This window comes from Hoplias malabaricus, chromosome 14 (genome assembly GCF_029633855.1).
Source record: "Hoplias malabaricus isolate fHopMal1 chromosome 14, fHopMal1.hap1, whole genome shotgun sequence".
In the NCBI taxonomy this organism is placed as follows: domain Eukaryota; kingdom Metazoa; phylum Chordata; class Actinopteri; order Characiformes; family Erythrinidae; genus Hoplias; species Hoplias malabaricus.
Genome location: NC_089813.1, coordinates 12,712,871 through 12,732,463, shown reverse-complemented (window position 1 = coordinate 12,732,463; position 19,593 = coordinate 12,712,871). Strand labels below are relative to the sequence as shown.

Genomic DNA, 19,593 nt, shown 5'->3' with positions numbered 1-19,593 from the left:
TTTTTTTTGTACACAGTCTCATGGTAAACATGTAAAGCAAGAAGGAAAAAGCATCTAAATTAAAGATGAACAATTAAAAGCATCAGTTTTTAACTATAACCCTTCCTCCCTCTCACCACTAATTTCAGTAAAGTGTTTTAAAAATAAATTACACTAGGGGTAGCCAAAGAACAAATTAAAGTACTATTTTTAAACCAAGTGTTAAATATGTCACAGTGAACTGTAAACATCGAGAAAATTACTGAACTCAGGTGTAATTTTGGATCACAAACACCACCCAAACACATTGCAAAGCTATTGGATGAACTTTCATTTCTGCAGAGAACACTTTCATTACCCCATTGATATTAGTCTAGCCAACGCTTTCTCCAGAGAGTTTTTATTTATTTATTTATTTATTTATTTGTGTTGTCATTAAGTGTATAGCCTATAAACCGTGTGTAAACAACTGAAGGTACACCTTGAAACGGTGCAGTACTTAGTGCCGTACTGGGTGGAGAAGCCGAACTCCCGTAGTGCACTAGTTAGGGAGTACGGAGTGGTTTGGAACTGCGCCCTGTGTGAAGAACTATTGTCTACAGTAGAGCAGAGCGGCAGTAGAGAAGCGAGCGGCGCCTCTGCTCGCACAGCAACTAAACCATAGAGACGACTGGTCAAAGATTAGGAGCATGTGTACATATTCTGGAGCTCGCCGACGTATCCTCTGATTAAAACAGAGAGCTGGCCGCCAAAAAGTCCGAATCTAACTTGGCCATGTCGAGGGGAGAGAGAGTGGAGCCGTTTGTCTGGAAGAGGTTAGCGGAAAGGTTTGAACGTGTGTTTTCAGAATCGCCAATGTGGCCGCGGGTACGTTCAACTAACGTCTTCTTCTTTCAGGTCAGCGGGGCTTCTTCAAAGATGAGTTACAGAAACATGTTAATAGTGCAGTCGAGGGCATTTCCGGTGATATTGGGGTCAGGGCTTTTGTGTCTGTCTCTGTATAGTTTTGTAAACTGTGGTTAGCTGAACGCTAACTCCGCTACGTGTCAAACCCAAGTCAAGCCAAGTGCATTCACTCACTGCTGAAGACAGGTCTTCTGATGTTTACAGGGAGTTCCCTGTTTCCTTCAAGGCACAAACTGTGCAGCTATTTCTGTCAGAAGCCACCACATACCCCTGAGGAAAAACTTATTTTTCGTTTTACCAAAAATATTAATATTATTTTTTATAATATTTAAGTTTAGCTGTATGCTGGTATAGTGGTGACATACTTGACACTTTACAGAGTTTTACATTACTTCTTATGCTTCTCTATGCTTTCAGTGTATTCTGTTTAACGGTGCTGAATCTGATTTACACTGACTTTACAAAAACAAGTCTCATATTCTGATACACTACACCCACTGTTCATTTAATCAGGTCAAACTACAATGTAGGTTCACGTTGGAGTTCTACAATTACAGACTATATTTATTTATGTAATTTGTTATCCTCTTTTACCCTGTTCTCCAATGGTCAGGACCCCCTCACACTGATGGGTGGTGGATCATTCCCAACATTGAACTGATACTAATGTGGAGGTGGTGGTGTGTTAGTGTGTTGTGTTGGTACTGGTGGATCAGTTACAGCAGTGCTGCTGGAGTTTTTCTTTTTAACCCATCACTGTCACTGCTGGACTGAGAATAGCCCACCAACCGACATATTCAGCCAGCAGCGTCCTGTGACGGCTGATGTAGGACTAGAGGATGACCAACTCAACGTGTGCAGCAGCTGTCTCTGATTTTACATTGACATGGTGAGCACAGTGTCTAAAAACATGGATCTACTCCTACCAGGTCAACACACCCAAAAATTGGCAGGTGGTCTTGTGGACCACTGACGCAAATATATTGAAAAAGTGGGGTGACAAAATACGTACAGCAACATTTGGAATACAGTCTCTAATTGTAGATTTGCAAAGTTACTTATATAGTCATTGGAGGTCATCAAATGGACAATGTGTGGAGAATTAATACAGTGTAATTGCCCCATCCCCTTTCCCAAATCAAGTCCTTCATCTGTGTCCAATTAAAATGACCTTTAACAAATCCATTCATTAAAGGAACACAGGTAAGTAGTTTTTTTTCCCACTGTAACTGTAGGGAGAGCCCAGGTGCAAAATATGCCTTTCATTTGTACATAATTTGATTCCAACTAAATATCTTTTTATTTTTCACATATCAAGCTGTGTGTTTGGACTTGGTCTGGTAAAGGGAATTTCAGGGGAAACCCATGGTATGTTTAGCATGACCTAACTAGTATTCAGATTTCTCTCTCTCTTTTTTTTTGTCTTGAATCTATCATCAATAATTTGCCTCCTTTTTTGTCTTTTGCAGAAGAGGTGCAGCCAACACAACTAGAGCCATCTGCCAGGTCCTCCATCTTCAAAGTTATCAATACCTGATTTAAAATGGAGTAAAAACACACATCTCTTCCACCACTTCTCCCTACCCTGTTCCTTGCCAACCTGTTATATGCTTGGTACCCACCCTTCTGTGCATCATGCCTGGCAGTGGGCGACGTGGCAGGTCCATGTGCTGCAAGCTCCTCTCGCCCTTCAAGCGCTCGCGGCAGGAGAGGGTGATCCTGGCTCGCAGCGAGAGCATGCCAGGAGAACAAGTTCTCAAGATCACCATAACAGAGACCACCATCATCGAAGCTGACTCTGGGGTCTGGAGCTACAGAGCGCTGACTTATTTGTGCCTGTGGTTCTTCTTCAGCTTCTGCACACTCTTCCTCAACAAGTACATCCTCTCCTTGCTGGAAGGAGAGCCAAGCATGCTGGGTAAGTGGAGGGGGAAGGTGTGGTAAGGTGGGGCTGCCCGTAGCAAGTCTTCATTTTTTCTGCAGTTAACACAATGGAGTGGAAGCAGCTTCACTTTAGAAATTTAAAATTTTTGGATGCGAATATAGTGACTGAGCTAAAACAAAAAGTTGTCACAATGACAACATGTTGTTACTAGCAGAATATCCAGTCTAACCAGTATATCCAAATTAACGTGTGTCCGTGAATTCCTCAAGATAATAATACATGTTGGTGTTGTACGGATGTTGAGCAATTAATATTTTTAGATGTCAGGAAAGCAGTTTTGACAGCCCTATTGCAGCTGTATGTGGCTGTAGCCCTGACAGCTCTGACATGCAGATAATAGACCATTTAATGAGGACTGAATTTCTCATTAAATAGTTTTCATTCATTCTCCTGGGAATGCTGATGCAGACATAACACTGATGATTTTTATTAGCGGCTTTGTTTACCATCAGATGCAGCATTTGTGGTCAGCGTTTGGCATTCACTGGAGGGAAATCAAATGATGCATATACTTAAGGGATTGTCTGTCAGATGCAAGGCAGAGTTAAATGAATGAAGCAAAAACCATTACATTTCATTGCTGCCTGCCATCACTTGCCTGGTTTATATTCATTCAATATTATTAGCATTTTAATTCTCTGTAAACAAATCTTTACACCTTATCCAATCAGATGGGTTTTTGGTATTTTATCATTTTGATAAATTCTTTTTACCAGTTTTTCAAATCTAGCACGAAAGTAGTAGATGGAATCAGAAATGACATGCGTATGAGGTAGGGCTGGGCGATTAATCAAAAACTAATCAAAATTGACTGTCAGAACTTCTAAACAACCTAGTCTTGTCTATATCAATTATATAGATATTTTATTTTTACTTTTTGTTCTGTTATGACCTCACCGTGTGTTCATGTACTGTCCCTTTTTAAAACAATGCTCCCAAACTGTAGCCATGTAATTCTGCCCCGATCTGCCACATGGAAGCAACCTAAATTCCGAGGCCAACCGAGTGCCTCAAGCACCTAATTCCAAAGAAAATTACAGCATCTCTGGTTTGGACATGCTATGTTTTGACTATAATTAAGACGACACTGAACAAAAAGAAGTCAAATGTAAATGCTGAGGAATAACAGTTTCAGCGACCAAAGTACAATCACACACCAAATAGAAACTGTGCTCAAAACAACAGAGAAACAAGCTCCCAGCAATATTAGAAAGCATATCCCAGCTTTAATACTGGTGCATATTTACAGTACAAGTCACTGAAATATGAGGGTCAAAAATACAAAAACAAAATAAGCTTTCATTAAACGTAATCGTGGGAAAGTGTACAATTAATCATGATATTGATTTTTGCTGATATTACCCAGCACTAGTATATTTTTTTATTATTATTTTTGGGCTATAGTAATGAACTATAAAGTGATGTTTCTTTCTTCTCTATAAATATACTATACTATAAATTATGATATGGTGATTGTATCTGTCACCAAAAGAAAAGCGTGGAATTGAGGTCAGACAACAAAATGTGCTTTTGGACGTAGAATTCTATACCTCACATGCATAAGGCACAATTGCTGATGATACGAAAAAAAAACACTCATGATTTGTTCTTGGGATTGTCTGCAAGTAGTCTTTGCGTTTATTAGTTGGAGCCATGAAAGCATACATGAAGCAGGGCAAAATATGCTCTTTGGGCAACAACCCAGCTGCAATGTTTATAGCTGTTCCTTATCTAAACAGAGCTAATGATTAAATGAGCACTAATTAGTTTGCACTAACTTTGAGCAATGTTTGATCTTTTCATTAGTTTCATCTTTGGTCTGAAATACTCACTGTTATTAGCTGTAGGTCAATTGTGACTAGTAGACATCACATGGTGTTTATTTAATTCTGTGTTTGCTGTAATAGGAGCATCATTCATTCATTCATTCATTATCTGTAACCACTTATCGAATTCAGGGTTGCGGTGGGTCCAGAGCCTACCTGGAATCATTGGGCGCATATAGGAGCATCAGAACATACTTAATTCCTTAAATATGTGCATGGTTTACTTCCCCACATTTGATGGTATGGCTTAGCCACCATGCCTGTGGAACATGGCAATGAATTTTGAAAACATGATTTAAGATCTAAAATAGATAGAATGGCAGTGCCATGGTGCAATTTTGTTTTTGAGAAAAGTAATATACAGGAAAGAAAATATCTGCAGTACTGAACACTGTGTGTTCAAAATATGATTATCGAATAGTGCATATTTAAAATAATCGAGTGTTCGTTAGTATTCATTAACTCTTTAGACCCCAACAGTATGTTAGAACACTTATGTATTTCAGAAAATGAGGACTGAATTTCTCATTAAATAGTTTTCATTCATTCTCCTGGGAATGCTGATGCAGACATAACACTGATCATTTTTATTAGTGGCTTTGTTTACCATCAGATGCAGCATTTGTGGTCAGCGTTTGGCATTCACTGGAGGGAAATCAAATGATGCATATACTTAAGGGATTGTCTGTCAGATGCAAGGCAGAGTTAAATGAATAAAGCAAAAACCATTACATTTCATTGCTGCCTGCCATCACTTGCCTGGTTTATATTCATTCAATATTATTAGCATTTTAATTCTATTCCATCTTAATTCTGGGCAACAACCCAGCTGCAATGTTTATAGCTGTTCCTTATCTAAACAGAGCTAATGATTAAATGAGCACTAATTAGTTTGCACTAACTTTGAGCAATGTTTGATCTTTTCATTAGTTTCATCTTTGGTCTGAAATACTCACTGTTATTAGCTGTAGGTCAATTGTGACTAGTAGACATCACATGGTGTTTATTTAATTCTGTGTTTGCTGTAATAGGAGCATCATTCATTCATTCATTCATTATCTGTAACCACTTATCGAATTCAGGGTTGCGGTGGGTCCAGAGCCTACCTGGAATCATTGGGCGCATATAGGAGCATCAGAACATACTTAATTCCTTAAATATGTGCATGGTTTACTTCCCCACATTTGATGGTATGGCTTAGCCACCATGCCTGTGGAACATGGCAATGAATTTTGAAAACATGATTTAAGATCTAAAATAGATAGAATGGCAGTGCCATGGTGCAATTTTGTTTTTGAGAAAAGTAATATACAGGAAAGAAAATATCTGAGAAATATTAGGCGTTAAAACATTTTGTATTCACATAACATAAGTCTGTGGCCTATTTCCACAACTGTCCAAAAATATAAATAAATAAAAAAATTAAAAATGAAACTTCACAAAAGTCACTGAGTCTCATTAATTTATTCCCAACTAGTTACAGATCTAGTTAGAATCATCCCTCCGAACCAGTTCTTAATGAAGTCTTATAGTTTTGCTATTAAATGAGGTTCAGGTGAAGAAGAATAAATCAGGGTTCTGTAACTTGTAGAAATTAATGCAGGCACTTACTGGTTTAGGTGATTCCCATAAGACATGAATTCCCATAAGTATATACAAGAATCTGTTTATCTTCTGAGAGATTTAATTTAACAATGGAATGTGAACTTGGTTCCAACCAGTAAACCTGCTAAACCACCTATGAAAACACAAGGCTAAACAGGATCTATTGACTTACACCATTCGTCTGTGTAGTCTATCCACTATCTAAGGAAGCAAAATTGTACAAAGGACTGGAAATTTGTGTAAAACTGTTTAGTTACAAATTGATAGCTGTTAATTTTATATATTTTAAAATATATAAAGTATTAAATTAACAAAGTGCATTTAATTATGAAATGTTAATAATATTTGCTAACACTGTCTTTCACAATAGTAACATTATCGACTTATCACACAATATATGGACATTTCTGCAATAATTTTTGCTGACCTCAGTATTGTCCTTTGTGTTTGCTTACATAAGAATGAAGGTCACCAGTATTTTAACCACTCAGTCTGTTCTGTTGGTTTTTGGGTTTGTCTAGTCTCTCTGTTGTGGGGCCATTAAATTGATTATATCTGAAAACAGTGGTTTTGTTTTATTTAGGTTTAATTCATTTCTAATATTCAAACTTTTTAAATATATACACTCCAATGACACACTGATATCTGGAACAGATAATACCCATATCCATATGTGCACACCCATTATATTAAAAGAAATGAAAGCTTTCAAACTAACTTGCAGTGACCTCTGGCATTCTTAAGGAAAAAAATACCCAATTGTTAAAATTTAGTTGTTCATTGTTCATCAAGATTTTTAAAATGACAGCTGGATTGCAGTAAGACTTGAAAAACCCACTGACGTGACCTGCCCCATGTAGTTGGTGCTGGGAAAAGAGTGTGTGATACCTCAGACTCTACACTGCCTGAAACCTTAGTTATACCACAGTGCCCCTGGCAGTGTAACTCTCATTCATTTTTTATCATGTTTGTTTTTCAGAAGAGTGGAAACCAACAGTGTACCTGCCTTGTTGTACTAATTTAATACCACACAATGGAGCTGTCATCAATACTTGAACAAAACTAGTAAATAATATAGATGTAATTTAAATTAACATAAGTAATTAATGAGAATCTGATTGGGTGTATGACATGTGGCATGATAGTAATGCATCTGTTAAATTCTCCCTTTTTTCCTATACTGGTAAATTCTGGCCATTATGGGCTTATATATATGCGCACTTTTAACTGTTTATTTTTTTTTCTGCACACTCTATCTCTCTCCACACATCTATAAAAGATTTCTGTGAACATCTTTAGATAATCTAATACATTAACTTAAAGTATATAAAATAAGTATATTTTGTAATCTCTCATATTTCAATGTAACCTCAGCAGCCATATCTTGGGTAGAACTTGGGTAAGTAGCTCTCTTCCTAATCAAGTCTTATTCCTCCTACACACCTGTAACAGTGCTCCGCCACAATCTCACTCACTCTTTCTCTCTCTCTGCTTGACTTGGTGCAAAAACGTATTGAGAGATGACAAACAAAAGCTGACCTAGTCAGCATAATTTATCATTGTAGTTGGTCTTTCTGGCTGGCTGCTTTCGAATTGATAGTTTTTTTTTCTTCTCATTTGTTCATTCATCTGACTGGTTTATTTTTCGTTTTAGTTCAGTCAAATGTTCAGAATTGCCTTGATGTCTATCTAATTTTTAATAGATTAGGAATCTTCCCTTTTTATAATATTCCCCCAAAAGTTCATCCTATTCAACCAAAATTCAACTCAAAATGTTACACCCATGAGGGGGTGGACAGCTCTGCTCTGCATTCAGAACTCACTAACAACATTATATACATTTTACATGGCATAGCTGTCGAACAAGCTATGGGAACATTTAAAGAATATACCATTCTAATCCTACATAAAAATAACTTAAATATATGACGTTAAATTTAATGATAGAGTACAATTAACGGGATCGTCTATGATTGGAACTATGGGGAACTGCAGTTCTCACTGGTTTGTTTACGTTCAGAAGCTCTGTGACTTTTAAGGTGGAATGGTATTGAGGAGAAAATTGCTGTTTTTTCTTTGAAGAATTTTAAATGTTTTTATTCACTGTTAAAATTACTACAGAAACTCATTTGTACCTTGAGTCTGTTTAGTTTTGTAGCACTTAAAAAGGTTTAGAGCGTGTTTCTGTGCATCCATGAGAACCAAACCAATGTGCTCTGAATACATATTTGTTTTAGGTTAGAATAAACATTTGAAAAATGTACTTGTAGTATCAGTAAAATACATATTTCTACACTCTTTGCTTTGTCTTATAATTCTGCTTTACTACCATAGCACACTGGGTGTAGAAGTCGTAGTAGTAGTCAGCGGTTTCTAGTAGGTCTTTTTAAGTATTATTTTTATCTTGTTTATTTTTTAATTACATTTTACAGAATTGAAGTATAATATGGATATTTTTAATAATGGTGTGTTCAGTTGTAGTTAAACCTTATTATAAACTGTTGTTAATTAACATATTATTTTGAATAGGTAATCGTATATGTATTGGAATATGCATTGAATAATATAAATAGTAGCAGAAAATCCACATCTTTTTTATTTTAATGGCAAATTTCTGAAAAGTCTGAAATGAGGATATATCATGATCCCATTTGTTTGCTTCTACTAGCCAACCATCTTAAGTTGTCCCCTGATTAAACCAGTTTATTTAACACTTGTACTGTACAAAAGGTTGTAAAATGCTCATGGAGAATCCATACCAAATCCTTAGAGTAATAGGGCAGGTTCAAACATCATATATTTTTTTATGGATGATTAAACATCTCTGTATATTTCCTAATAACTCAGGCCTATTATGTACTCAGGCACTGTTGACAGACCTTGTGCATAATTCCCAAATCTGTTTTCCTCATGTGTCTCTTATAATTATGTCTTTCTCAGGTGCTATTCAGATGCTCACCACCACTTTCATAGGCTGCATTAAGATGTTTGTGCCTTGCTGCCTGTACCAGCACAAACCCCGAGTGGAATACCCACCCAACTTTCTCATGATCATGTTGTTTGTTGGACTAATGAGGTAAGCTTCTCTCCTGCAAATCTGCCATGTTTATCTAAAAACTGGTTTATACAGGTGCAAATATTGATAAGTTCACACAGTAAAAGATGAAGTTAGAAATATTACAAGCAGTACTTTATATCATTGCTGACTGTGAAGATTTATGCAGAAGCAATGTCTATTTTGGCTTTTACAAAATTAAGACATTAATTAATATGGATTGAAGGTAGCACTGCAAAGCACCTCAGGGAAGTCTTGTTACACACACACACACACACACACTAACCATACATACACACACACACTAACCATACATACACACTCACAATCACTAACCATACATACACACATACAGACTCTATTTTGGTTAGGAATTGTACCACAAGGGTTGCTATATTTCACATTATTACTCGCAGGTGGGGACTGCTCTGAGTGGAACCTAATGTGCTTTGCAACATGCCAATTTTCTGAATATTTACATATTTTCATGCTTAAGACCTGGAACATTAGGAGGGTAATGATCAAGGCTTGTTTCTTGTGAAAATACAGCCATTAATTTTTTTTTTCCAAGCAGAGTGAACATATTTGTAATTTCCATAAAAAATTCAGGAAATACAGTGTCTTTACTGCACATATTAACTTTCAACATTTTGCTAAACTACACTGTTTTGTTAAAGAGTCACAGCAACATCCAGTCTGTTTTGGTAACTTAATGGTTTCTCTTTACACTTGAGCTGTACTGACAGTGAACACTGAATGATAGTCACTCTTAACATCGAAAAACCACTCAGGTTATGTTCCCATCTTTGTGCCCAGTGATTCTGGGTAGGCTCTTCACTCACTATGACCCTGAACAGGATAAAGTGGTTACAGAATATAAATGAATGAATGTTAAACAGCACAGCATTATTTTGGAATGGGAAAGATACATTTTTTAAAATTTAGACACCTTTTTAATAACTCACTGGATCAAACGTTTTTAAGAACATCTGGCTATTTGTCTGTTGTGGCTTTGTGATTAAATCATTCTCACTAGAACATTGCACCAATGTTACCATAATAAACACATCAGAATGAGGTTTTATTGGCCCAGTAGGATTGCACAAGGAATTGGTGTTACAGTACCTCACAGTCTACGGTAAGAGACAATAGACTAGCAGTAGACTTAAGAGTAGCAAAGAAGGGTGTTTTAAAGTGCTGGGTGCAGCACTAATTACTACAGATAAGTACAAAATTGAGTGCGAACAGCACAAAGAACCTTTTGTGAGGAAAGATGATTTTCTGCAGTTTAGTTGTTTTAACCCTCATTTGACCAAAGTACCTGCCTAAGGGGATGAACTGATCAGGTCATGACCATGGTGCGACAGGTTCTGAAGGTGACATTGGTGGTCTTTTCTGTGGATCTGATGATGCATTCATTCATTCATTCATTATCTGTAAGTGCTTAATCCAGTTCACGTTCACAGTGGGTCCAGAGCCTACCTGGAATCATTGGACACAAGGTCCATCATTGATTGCACTCACACCTACAGACACTTTTGAGTCGCCAATCCACCTACCAATGTGTGTTTTTGGAGCATGGGAGGAAACGCAGACACGGGGAGAACACATGAAACTCCTCACAGATAGTCACTCGAACCCACAACCTCCAGGTCCCTGGAGCTGTGTGACTGCGACACTACCTGCTGCCCCAGCATGCCACCTGCATTTGTTAATATCATTGTTGGTAGCAGAGCTGCACTAGGCTGTGTTGATTGACTTGAGCTGGCAGAAGTAGTACAAAGTTGGAGGTCCCACTTCAGGTCCCTGGTGCTTGTGGTTCCCGGGAACTTAAGGACTCTAAATCTATAAATTATTTGTTTGTTTGATGTTTGACTGCATAAGCTAGAGCTTTCATTATTTGTGCATTGCCTCTAAGTAAATATGAAATAATCAAATTTTAATTGTTAAAGTGTTGCCATTCTACTTCCACTCAGGTTCACCACTGTTGTGCTAGGGCTGGTCAGCCTGAAGAATGTAGCTGTATCATTTGCTGAGACTGTGAAGAGTTCAGCGCCCATTTTCACAGTTATAATGTCAAGACTGATACTCGGGGAATACACAGGTGATGCACAGATGTGTGAGGAACACAGCTGAATTTGCACAGATTGAATCACAGAGTGTTTAACATGTTCTAAAAATGCTTTGTCGGTTAAAGGAGCAGTCTGACAAAAATAAAATGAACATCCTGTTCCATCTGTTTTAATCATGCGTACTTGCATCTCCCAACCAGACCAGGGTAGACACTACAGCTAGATTTTCTGATTTTCTAGATTTTCTTTTCATCTACTTGATTGTCAATGACAACTTTTTTGTCTGGCTAATGCAGCATAATGCATTTACCTTAAACTTGTATTGAAAAGGTTTGAGGTGTGAGTGTTTATCCAGTAAGGTAGCCATCAGTAGCTGGGCTAACATTCTGTATTTGTTGTGTGTAAACCATGAATTCTGTCACATGAACTAGCATGTCAAACAGAATGATAAATACATGCATTAGGCCTGAATTCCACTTTAAACAAAACCAAGCTGAACCCTCCCAACTTGTTTTCACATGCTTTTGTGTGTTGTTCTAAGAATATACCTACAGTGGTGAAGGTGGAAATGTCTATGCCTTGGGTAATATGTACCTAGTTTCTTATATTCACTGCTTGCTATTTCCAATCTGAATGAATAGCACAGTATAGACATGAGAAATATATGAACCCTATGAGCACTTTACATTATTAAAACACTTGTGTATTATCATCCCAATCCCAATCATCTCTGTTTTTCCTCAGTGTAGTTTTGTCAAGTAAATAGGACTTGGCCCTCAGAGAATAATAAACAGTGGTCAAGATAAGAACAGCGTGAACAGCAATTTTGCCAACTTAGCTTATCTGAGTAGTACAAACTTCATTTCCAGAAATGTAATGTAAAAAAAAATCTAAATATAAACTACAATGCAATGTAAAACCTACATCTAAATAAAAATGAGTAAAAAGACCACATTCTAAATGTTGAGACTGAGTTCATTGTTTTTCATCCCAACATTTCTGGAAATGGTGTTTGTAGATTACACACTGGTTTACTGATTTGTATTAATATTGTATAATATACTTTAGTTATGTGCTTTTATCTTATTATAATCCTGTTATATAAGTTTTAATGGAAAGCTATGTTTAGTGCAGTAAATGAAAGAAGGTCTGTTTGAGCAGCTGTTTGCCAAGAAATACAATGTAGTCCACTCTTTGCCTCTCATGTGAACAGCCTAATGCTTTGTGAGTTGACTTCTTTGCTCAAATGTAGAAAACGTTGAAGCTTCACAACTGTACATTTAAGATTTATCTGTGCAGGATTGTGTTTTAATGTTGTTTTGTGTGTTTCATCAACAGGTCTGTGGGTGAACTTGTCTTTGTTTCCTGTAATGGCTGGTCTGGCACTTTGCACAGCCACTGAAATCAGTTTTAACATGCTGGGCTTCTCTGCTGCTCTCTCCACCAACATTATGGACTGGTACGTGTCACAATTAAGTACAGAATATGTTTCTTCAGTATATACTTGTGTTCAAATGTTAGAACACACCTGATTAATTTGTGATTTTTTTTTTTTTTTACGTGGGAATATGATAACCCATCCTCTACAAAGGGCAAGCCTTATATGGCTTTTGATTTGACGTTTTACTACACAGTTGTGTATTTGCAGAGTTAACACATTACCCTTAGTACCCCTTAATACTTTAATATTTATGAATGAAAGATTCAAATGTATAAACTGCACAGGTGGAAGTGTCTTTTAGATTTGTTCATTGGCACCACACTAAAACTGTAAGATTTTCCACTGCTGACATCCAAAACCAAAGAACCTTACACTTGTCACAATGTTTTGTTAATTTAACAACCTAACTTAGCTGTCTTTAGTGAATGCAGTATGTTTTTATTTGCGACTATATAGAGATTTTACCATCAGCCGTTCAAAATGACTGCATAAAAACTGCCATCATTAGATTCCTTTGTGGCACATGGAAAAAAATCCTAAAGCACTTAAAGACATATTTCCTACAGATTCTGACAAAATATTCAATATGTTGGTTCTCTTATGATCAATATGTTTCTGCTGCCATTTTCCAGGTCATCAGTAGATGCAGTAACTTATTGGGACAGATATAAAACAGATTCATTGGCAGTAATTCCACTAATCTCATTCAAAGGGCTCTTTCGTCATTATTCTCATACAGAAAGGGAGTGCACAGTTTGAATAAGGAAATGGCCAATTAAAATAATAATAATAATTATATAATATATATACTTAACATATAATAATTGCAGTTATCTCATTTAAAGGGCTCATTAGTCATTATTCTCTGATTTATTTGAACAGGGACAGGGAGTGCACAGTTTGAATATAGTGTAATACATTTTTATAGTGCAATAATTTATTTTTTTTCTTCTCTGTGCTGTAGCTTACAAAATGTATTCTCCAAGAAGCTGCTAAGTGGGGACAAATATAAATTCAGGTAAGTGTTTTGTATTTCTGTTTCCTGGGGCCTTTGGAATGTAATGACATTTAACATGGCTCCCATGTGACCACCATTTTTGCTGTTCCTTTTATTCTATTTTTCTCTGTTATTAAAGAGATGTGTCACAGATGCGGTGAATGTATTTGATATGTAGTGAACTCACAAAAATGTATAGATTTTTATTTTGTTGGTTCTCAGGGATGGTCATTCTGAATAACACCACACATTAATGGGGTTAAATGTTGATTGCATTGCTTTTTCTCTAATTAAGCAAATAGATGGTTAAGCACACTCTTATAAATCTATCATGCTCATTCAGAAAAACAACACATCCAACATACATAGGTTTTTGCATAATATATATAGTGATAGGGGACATGAAGCATATAGGAAACACTTTAGTATTTAGGCTTTCAAAATATGTATAGTATAGCAGTCCTATTTTGTGTATTCTCTTTATTCATATTATGTTTACCATAATATTTAGAATAATAGTAACTTCAGACCTCAGCGAATTTTGCACTCACTGAGTTTTAGGGGAGAGTATTTCCTGCAGTGCGTTATAAAGTATAAATCATGGTGTGTAATATGTTGACTTTTTACTTTGTTACTAAAGGATGACTACTTCAAGATACCTTTTTATTATAAAAATAGATTTACATTTTTTAGGCTTAGCACATTGTGGATTGTGCTTAAGTCCAGTTTGTAGATTCAGAAGAGAAATAGACTGTTAGTAAGGCAGTTTTGCCTTTTTTTTTTTTTTTTACTAAATTACAGGAAACATCAGAACTGGAGTAGAAAAAGAGGAAATTGTTTAGCCTTATACCATGGACATGTTTGTTCTTTACTCTTCATAATTAGCTTTTGTAAAGTCCTTGTTAATGTTATCCTTGTTCCCCCTTCAGCCCTCCAGAGTTGCAGTTCTACACTAGTGCTGCTGCTGTCATCATGCTAATTCCTGCCTGGGTCTTCCTCCTGGTAAGTCAGTTTTCTGCATTAAATATGAAGTCAGGGTCTGCATGTCTTTAGTGTTTCAAGGTTGAGAGTGCTGATCTAGACCCAGCTACCACTTCTTTACATTCAAGTTAAGCAGACACATATTAAATGCTTGCTTTCACTGCAGATTACTTTACCTTTCTAGTCACAACATAATTCAAGTTTCCTAATAAAAAGGTAAATTAATTCTGTAAAAAAAACACTGACATTATTCCTTTGAATATGTGAGTAGGGTTTGATGCTTATCAGCGTTTACTGTGACTCTTTGTATGTTAGAGCTGTGCTCTTTACTACACAGTGCAAGAGAGCGTGCTCACTGTATAAAACAGCAGATTTATGACCTCAAAGGGATTCAGACCATTGAAAATCCATTTCACACAAATACAGTCCCATTTAATTATGGCAATATTATGTGTAGTTTGATTACAAATCATTCTTTCCCTCAATATGGCACAATAACGGCACATATACCACACATGTGGTGTTATGCTTTTTTTCCCCAGCAAAGTAAGCTGAATTTTTACTACGTGAAGGAAAAGCATGCAGTGTAAATGTTAGTATTGACTAAGAGTAAATTGTGATTCTGTTTTATCTCCTCTTCATCATGTGTCTTCAGGACATACCTGTGTTAGGGAAGAGTGGAGAGAGCTTCAGCCTAAGCGAGGACATTGTGTTGCTGCTACTGTTGGACGGAATCCTGTTTCACCTGCAGAGTGTCACGGCCTACGCTCTGATGGGACGCATCTCACCTGTCACCTTCAGGTAAGAACTCCACTCTGGTGTGTTCTAACTAATTATAAATGACTTTGTTAGTAATTCTAAATTAACGTCTTATTGTGTATTTTCCTTCTCAGTGTGGCAAGCACAGTGAAGCATGCCCTGTCCATCTGGCTCAGCATCATCGTGTTTAGTAACCCAATCACAATCCTCTCTGCTGTGGGTACATTACTGGTGTTTGTGGGCGTTATGCTTTATAACAAAGCCAAACAAGTTCAGAGAAGTGTGCTGCAAGCTCTTGCCCAATCAGCAGACTTGGACCATAGGCCCTTACTCCAGGACTCTAACATCAAAGCATCTGACTAAAAGACATGTAACTGAACTGACTTCTGCTTCAGATGGCACTTCAAGACCTGTGAGGAAGGATGTTTGCATTCCTGCTTTAAAAAGAAGCGATTACAAATATATACCAAGTTTGGGTCCCAACAGACTTCACATGCACAGCAGTTGCTTTATTAAGACGAGCAGATGATCAGGCTCTACGTAGACTGCTATGCCTGGAGTATGACATTCTTACATTTTTCCACCAGCCTTTATGTTTTCTTTCAATAGCACCTCTAGGATTTGTGGTCGGTTAAAACCAAACCAATGTAAAGGAACCTGGTCGTTGAGCACTTTTGCAATCACCTGCAGGTTTCCTTTGTTCATTCACTAGTTTGGTGGTCATTGGATAAACAAGGCAATGGAACTTGTTTGTTAGGACCATGTTTATTCTTAATTATTTTACAGTTTTAGTGTATCTTGTTGGTTTTGGTCTTGTCTACAACCCACATGATATTACGAGAAAGGTAATGAAAATGTTTGCAAGAAAAAAGAAGCTGTATTTTGAGTGAAAGAGAATGACAGTGTTTGATGGAGAAGAATTTTTCAAAGTTGATTGCACCAAAGTTTGATTAGGATCAAATCTGACACACAGGCATAGCCTGAGTAATTCCAGAAGGGTACACGTGCTATGGACTTGGGACCAAAATTAAGCAAAGAATGACTTTAGAACGTTTAACTACCCTAAAAGAATCCATTTAAAGCAAAGATTTTTCCGTTAATTATTCATTGCATTTTCGACAATTTCACTTTTGTCTATAACTAATGTTTTAATCCTAAAACAACCAGAATTTAAAAGTGCTATTGTCACTATAGCCTCACAATTTCAAGTATTATTTAACAAAATTGTAGAAAAAAGACAATTATCGCTTGTTAAATGTTATATCCTTTTGTCTATATTTGTTATATTATGTTGGTGAGTGAGTGGTGAGTTACCATGGCCACGACAAATAGAGAGGCTGCCAAAATACCAGTTTACCTCTTCTGACCTTTTTTCCCATTCCTTTTCCTGTTTGTTTGTTTTACTAAATGTTATATGATTTTTAAGATGCCTCTCTTTTTTTTTTTTTCTTTGTTTTTGGGATTACAGAAAATATGGCTGAGTAATTTATGTAATCCTTTAATATTTTGCAAGAGTTTTTGAATGGGCTCCACCACTTTTTTTTCTTCATAACAGTTTACTTTGACGAGTTGCTCATCCTCGTTCATGTAAGTGATAACTGACGTAATAAACCTGTATATCCAGGTGATACAATTATAGTAGTAGGTAACAGCCTTCTTTGCTTCAGTGTAATTGGATTCAGTTCATATGAAGAGATTTTATTTTAAGCAATTTTGGACCATGACTCTTAGTCTGTTCATCATGAAATTTCCACATAGGGTAACAGACAGCTGGTATGAAAATGGATTTAACGTTTTTTGATATAACAGCAACAAGGTATAATATTTCACTGCGATTTTTGGTTGCTGTTGATTAATTGTTGAAGACCTTGTTTAAATAGTGAAAATGAACCACTAAACACTTTTTTTCAATCTGTAGATTGTGTCTGTGGCAGACTCATTCAGTCACATGACTATTCATGTGCAGTGTCCTAGTTTTAGTGTTTAAATGATGCCATTTTTGTTCTCTTGTACTAGAGTCTTCTCACATTTTCTTCCTCCTTTACGGATGCCTTGTATTTCATGACCAGACTTGAATTATAAACAAACCTGTGTTTCTTAGACTACTGAGCTAAACATATTTATGGGGTTACCTGTTCAATAACCAGCATCATATGTTATGTTGTGCTTCACCATGAGCCTCAGATTCATCTTCTACTTGCTCAAAGTAGAGGTGAGTTTCATATAAATCTTGTCATTCAGAGCCTGTGGACTGGGACTTTAACATCCCTGGATGTATTTCTAAGAACATATTTGTTGGTTTATAGTTTTGACACTGTAATTTTCTCCACTTAATGCAAATGTGAAAGTAGGTTTTTTTTTTTTGTTTTTTTTTTTTTTTTTACAATGTCAAAAGAAGAGTAAAATGTCTTGGAAAACCAGTTTTACAGCATTGTGCTTCTGTATGAATGGAAAACAGTAGATTTCATCTTGTTGTGCTTTTGTATACAGTCTAACCAAATTACTGTTCAAAAGGACTTTTCTGTACAAATTCGTCTGATCCTTGGTGTTAAGTCAGAAGTTATTGTTTGTGCATTGCTAAGATGTACAGAATACATTGAATACTTTTATTGAATACAGAACCTTCTCAAATAAATTAATATAAAATAGGATACCTGCCTTATTCAACTGGAAAATAAATGTGACATTCTTGGTATAAAAATAGAACCAGAGTAGAAGAGTCAGTACAGGTACTTTTGCTTTAGTTTTTTCTTTTAATAAAGAGTCTTTCCAGGAAGTAAAACTTTCTGGTTTTTCTGGACAGGAAAGTGACAGGAGCACAGACATGGGGATTTTACTTAACATTGAAAATCCTTCCTCTTTAGCAGATTAAGAGGAACCACAGGAATTTGTTATCAAGCTCAAAATGTGGAGACTGGGACTGAAAGCACACAGCAGAAACGAGACAGGCAGTGCAGTCATCTCACTGAGTGTGTGGTTTGGAATGAGACAGAGTTTATCTTTAGCCCCAGACTAGTTATCTTCTGGCTGGGAACTTAACAACTCCTGGTGTGGTTTATAGAAGCCCATGATTGAGAGATGGGACATAAAGAAAAATTCCAACTCCTGCTCAAACTGTCTTACAGAGGAGGAGAAAAGCAAACAGTCATTTCTACAAACAAAAATTCTGAGGGGGGTTATTTTTACAAAAGCATTAATTTGTTCTTTAAAATCAAGTGCTTGTATAAACGCAGAGGACTTCTCCCCATTTTCCTCCCTCAAGCAAAGCTATGTGAGGGGCCGAGGCATTTTAAATTTCTTTGGTTGAGGGGAGACGTTGCAGGGGCGTTGAGCTGCTGGCTCTGTTCCTGTAGCATTTAGTCATGACCTCTAAGTCACTTATCTATTCTTATCCAAAGGTAAGGGTGTCTAAGGTGAGGGTCTCTGGCTGAAACTATGACTCCACAAGTCAGTGAACAGTTAAGTGGAGCTAAAAAAGTTCCACTGTATTGAGCAAAGTTTAAAGTCTAAATGAGGAATAGTATGAAAATTACTGGAAAGGGCGCAGCCTGCTTATGGAGACTTAGTTTCTACATCACTGCGGCTGGTCTTACCTGCCAATTATGGTGTCATTGGTGCTTTTCTGTTTATTCTGTTTAATGAGTGAGTTTACTAGTTTAATAATCAATAGAAACCGAATTTCTGCAGTTATTTGATTACTGAAGTGGACAAGAAAACATACTCCGGTCTAGAAATCAGATTAAAAAGAAATTCAATAAACAGCTTATCCAGTTCAGGGTCGCGGTGGGTCCGGAGCCTACCTGGAATCATTGGTGGCTCTGGAAGGGGTGCCAGTCCTTCGCAGGGTGACACTCACTCACACACACCTGTGGACAATTTGGAGTCGCCAATCCACCTACCAACATGCGTTTTTGGACAGTGGGAGGAAATCGGTGCACCCGGAGGAAACCCATGTACTCTTTTGTATAATTGTAATTCAAAATTCATTCTCCCACTCTTTTGTCGTTTTATGTTGACTGTTGCATAG

At 36.8% G+C, this 19,593-nt stretch overlaps 1 protein-coding gene across 2 annotated transcripts; it reads left to right on the top strand.

Moving 5' to 3' along the window:
- The first annotated feature begins 564 nt into the window (after positions 1-564).
- Positions 565-18,209, top strand: si:ch73-236j9.2 (solute carrier family 35 member E2A). Of its 2 annotated transcripts, none has more exons than XM_066643989.1 (9): positions 565-846; positions 2,355-2,803; positions 9,202-9,337; positions 11,293-11,420; positions 12,727-12,847; positions 13,794-13,847; positions 14,756-14,828; positions 15,463-15,608; positions 15,701-18,209. In XM_066643989.1, exons 2-9 carry the CDS (start codon positions 2,521-2,523, stop codon positions 15,927-15,929), a joined length of 1,170 nt encoding a protein of 389 aa, XP_066500086.1. In that variant the 5' UTR covers positions 565-846; positions 2,355-2,520; the 3' UTR covers positions 15,930-18,209. The 2 variants fall into 2 exon arrangements, with proteins under 2 accessions (XP_066500086.1, XP_066500087.1); XM_066643990.1 differs by having other exon boundaries at positions 565-876.
- Positions 18,210-19,593: the final 1,384 nt, after the last annotated feature.

Excerpts from the sequence above, each read along its gene's own strand:
- si:ch73-236j9.2 (XM_066643989.1), top strand. The coding sequence starts at position 2,521 with ATGCCTGGCAGTGGGCGACGTGGCAGGTCCATGTGCTGCAAGCTCCTC. Across the intron at positions 13,848-14,755 it reads GGGGACAAATATAAATTCAG|CCCTCCAGAGTTGCAGTTCT; the intron begins GTAAGTGTTTTG and ends TTCCCCCTTCAG. Across the intron at positions 14,829-15,462 it reads CTGCCTGGGTCTTCCTCCTG|GACATACCTGTGTTAGGGAA; the intron begins GTAAGTCAGTTT and ends ATGTGTCTTCAG.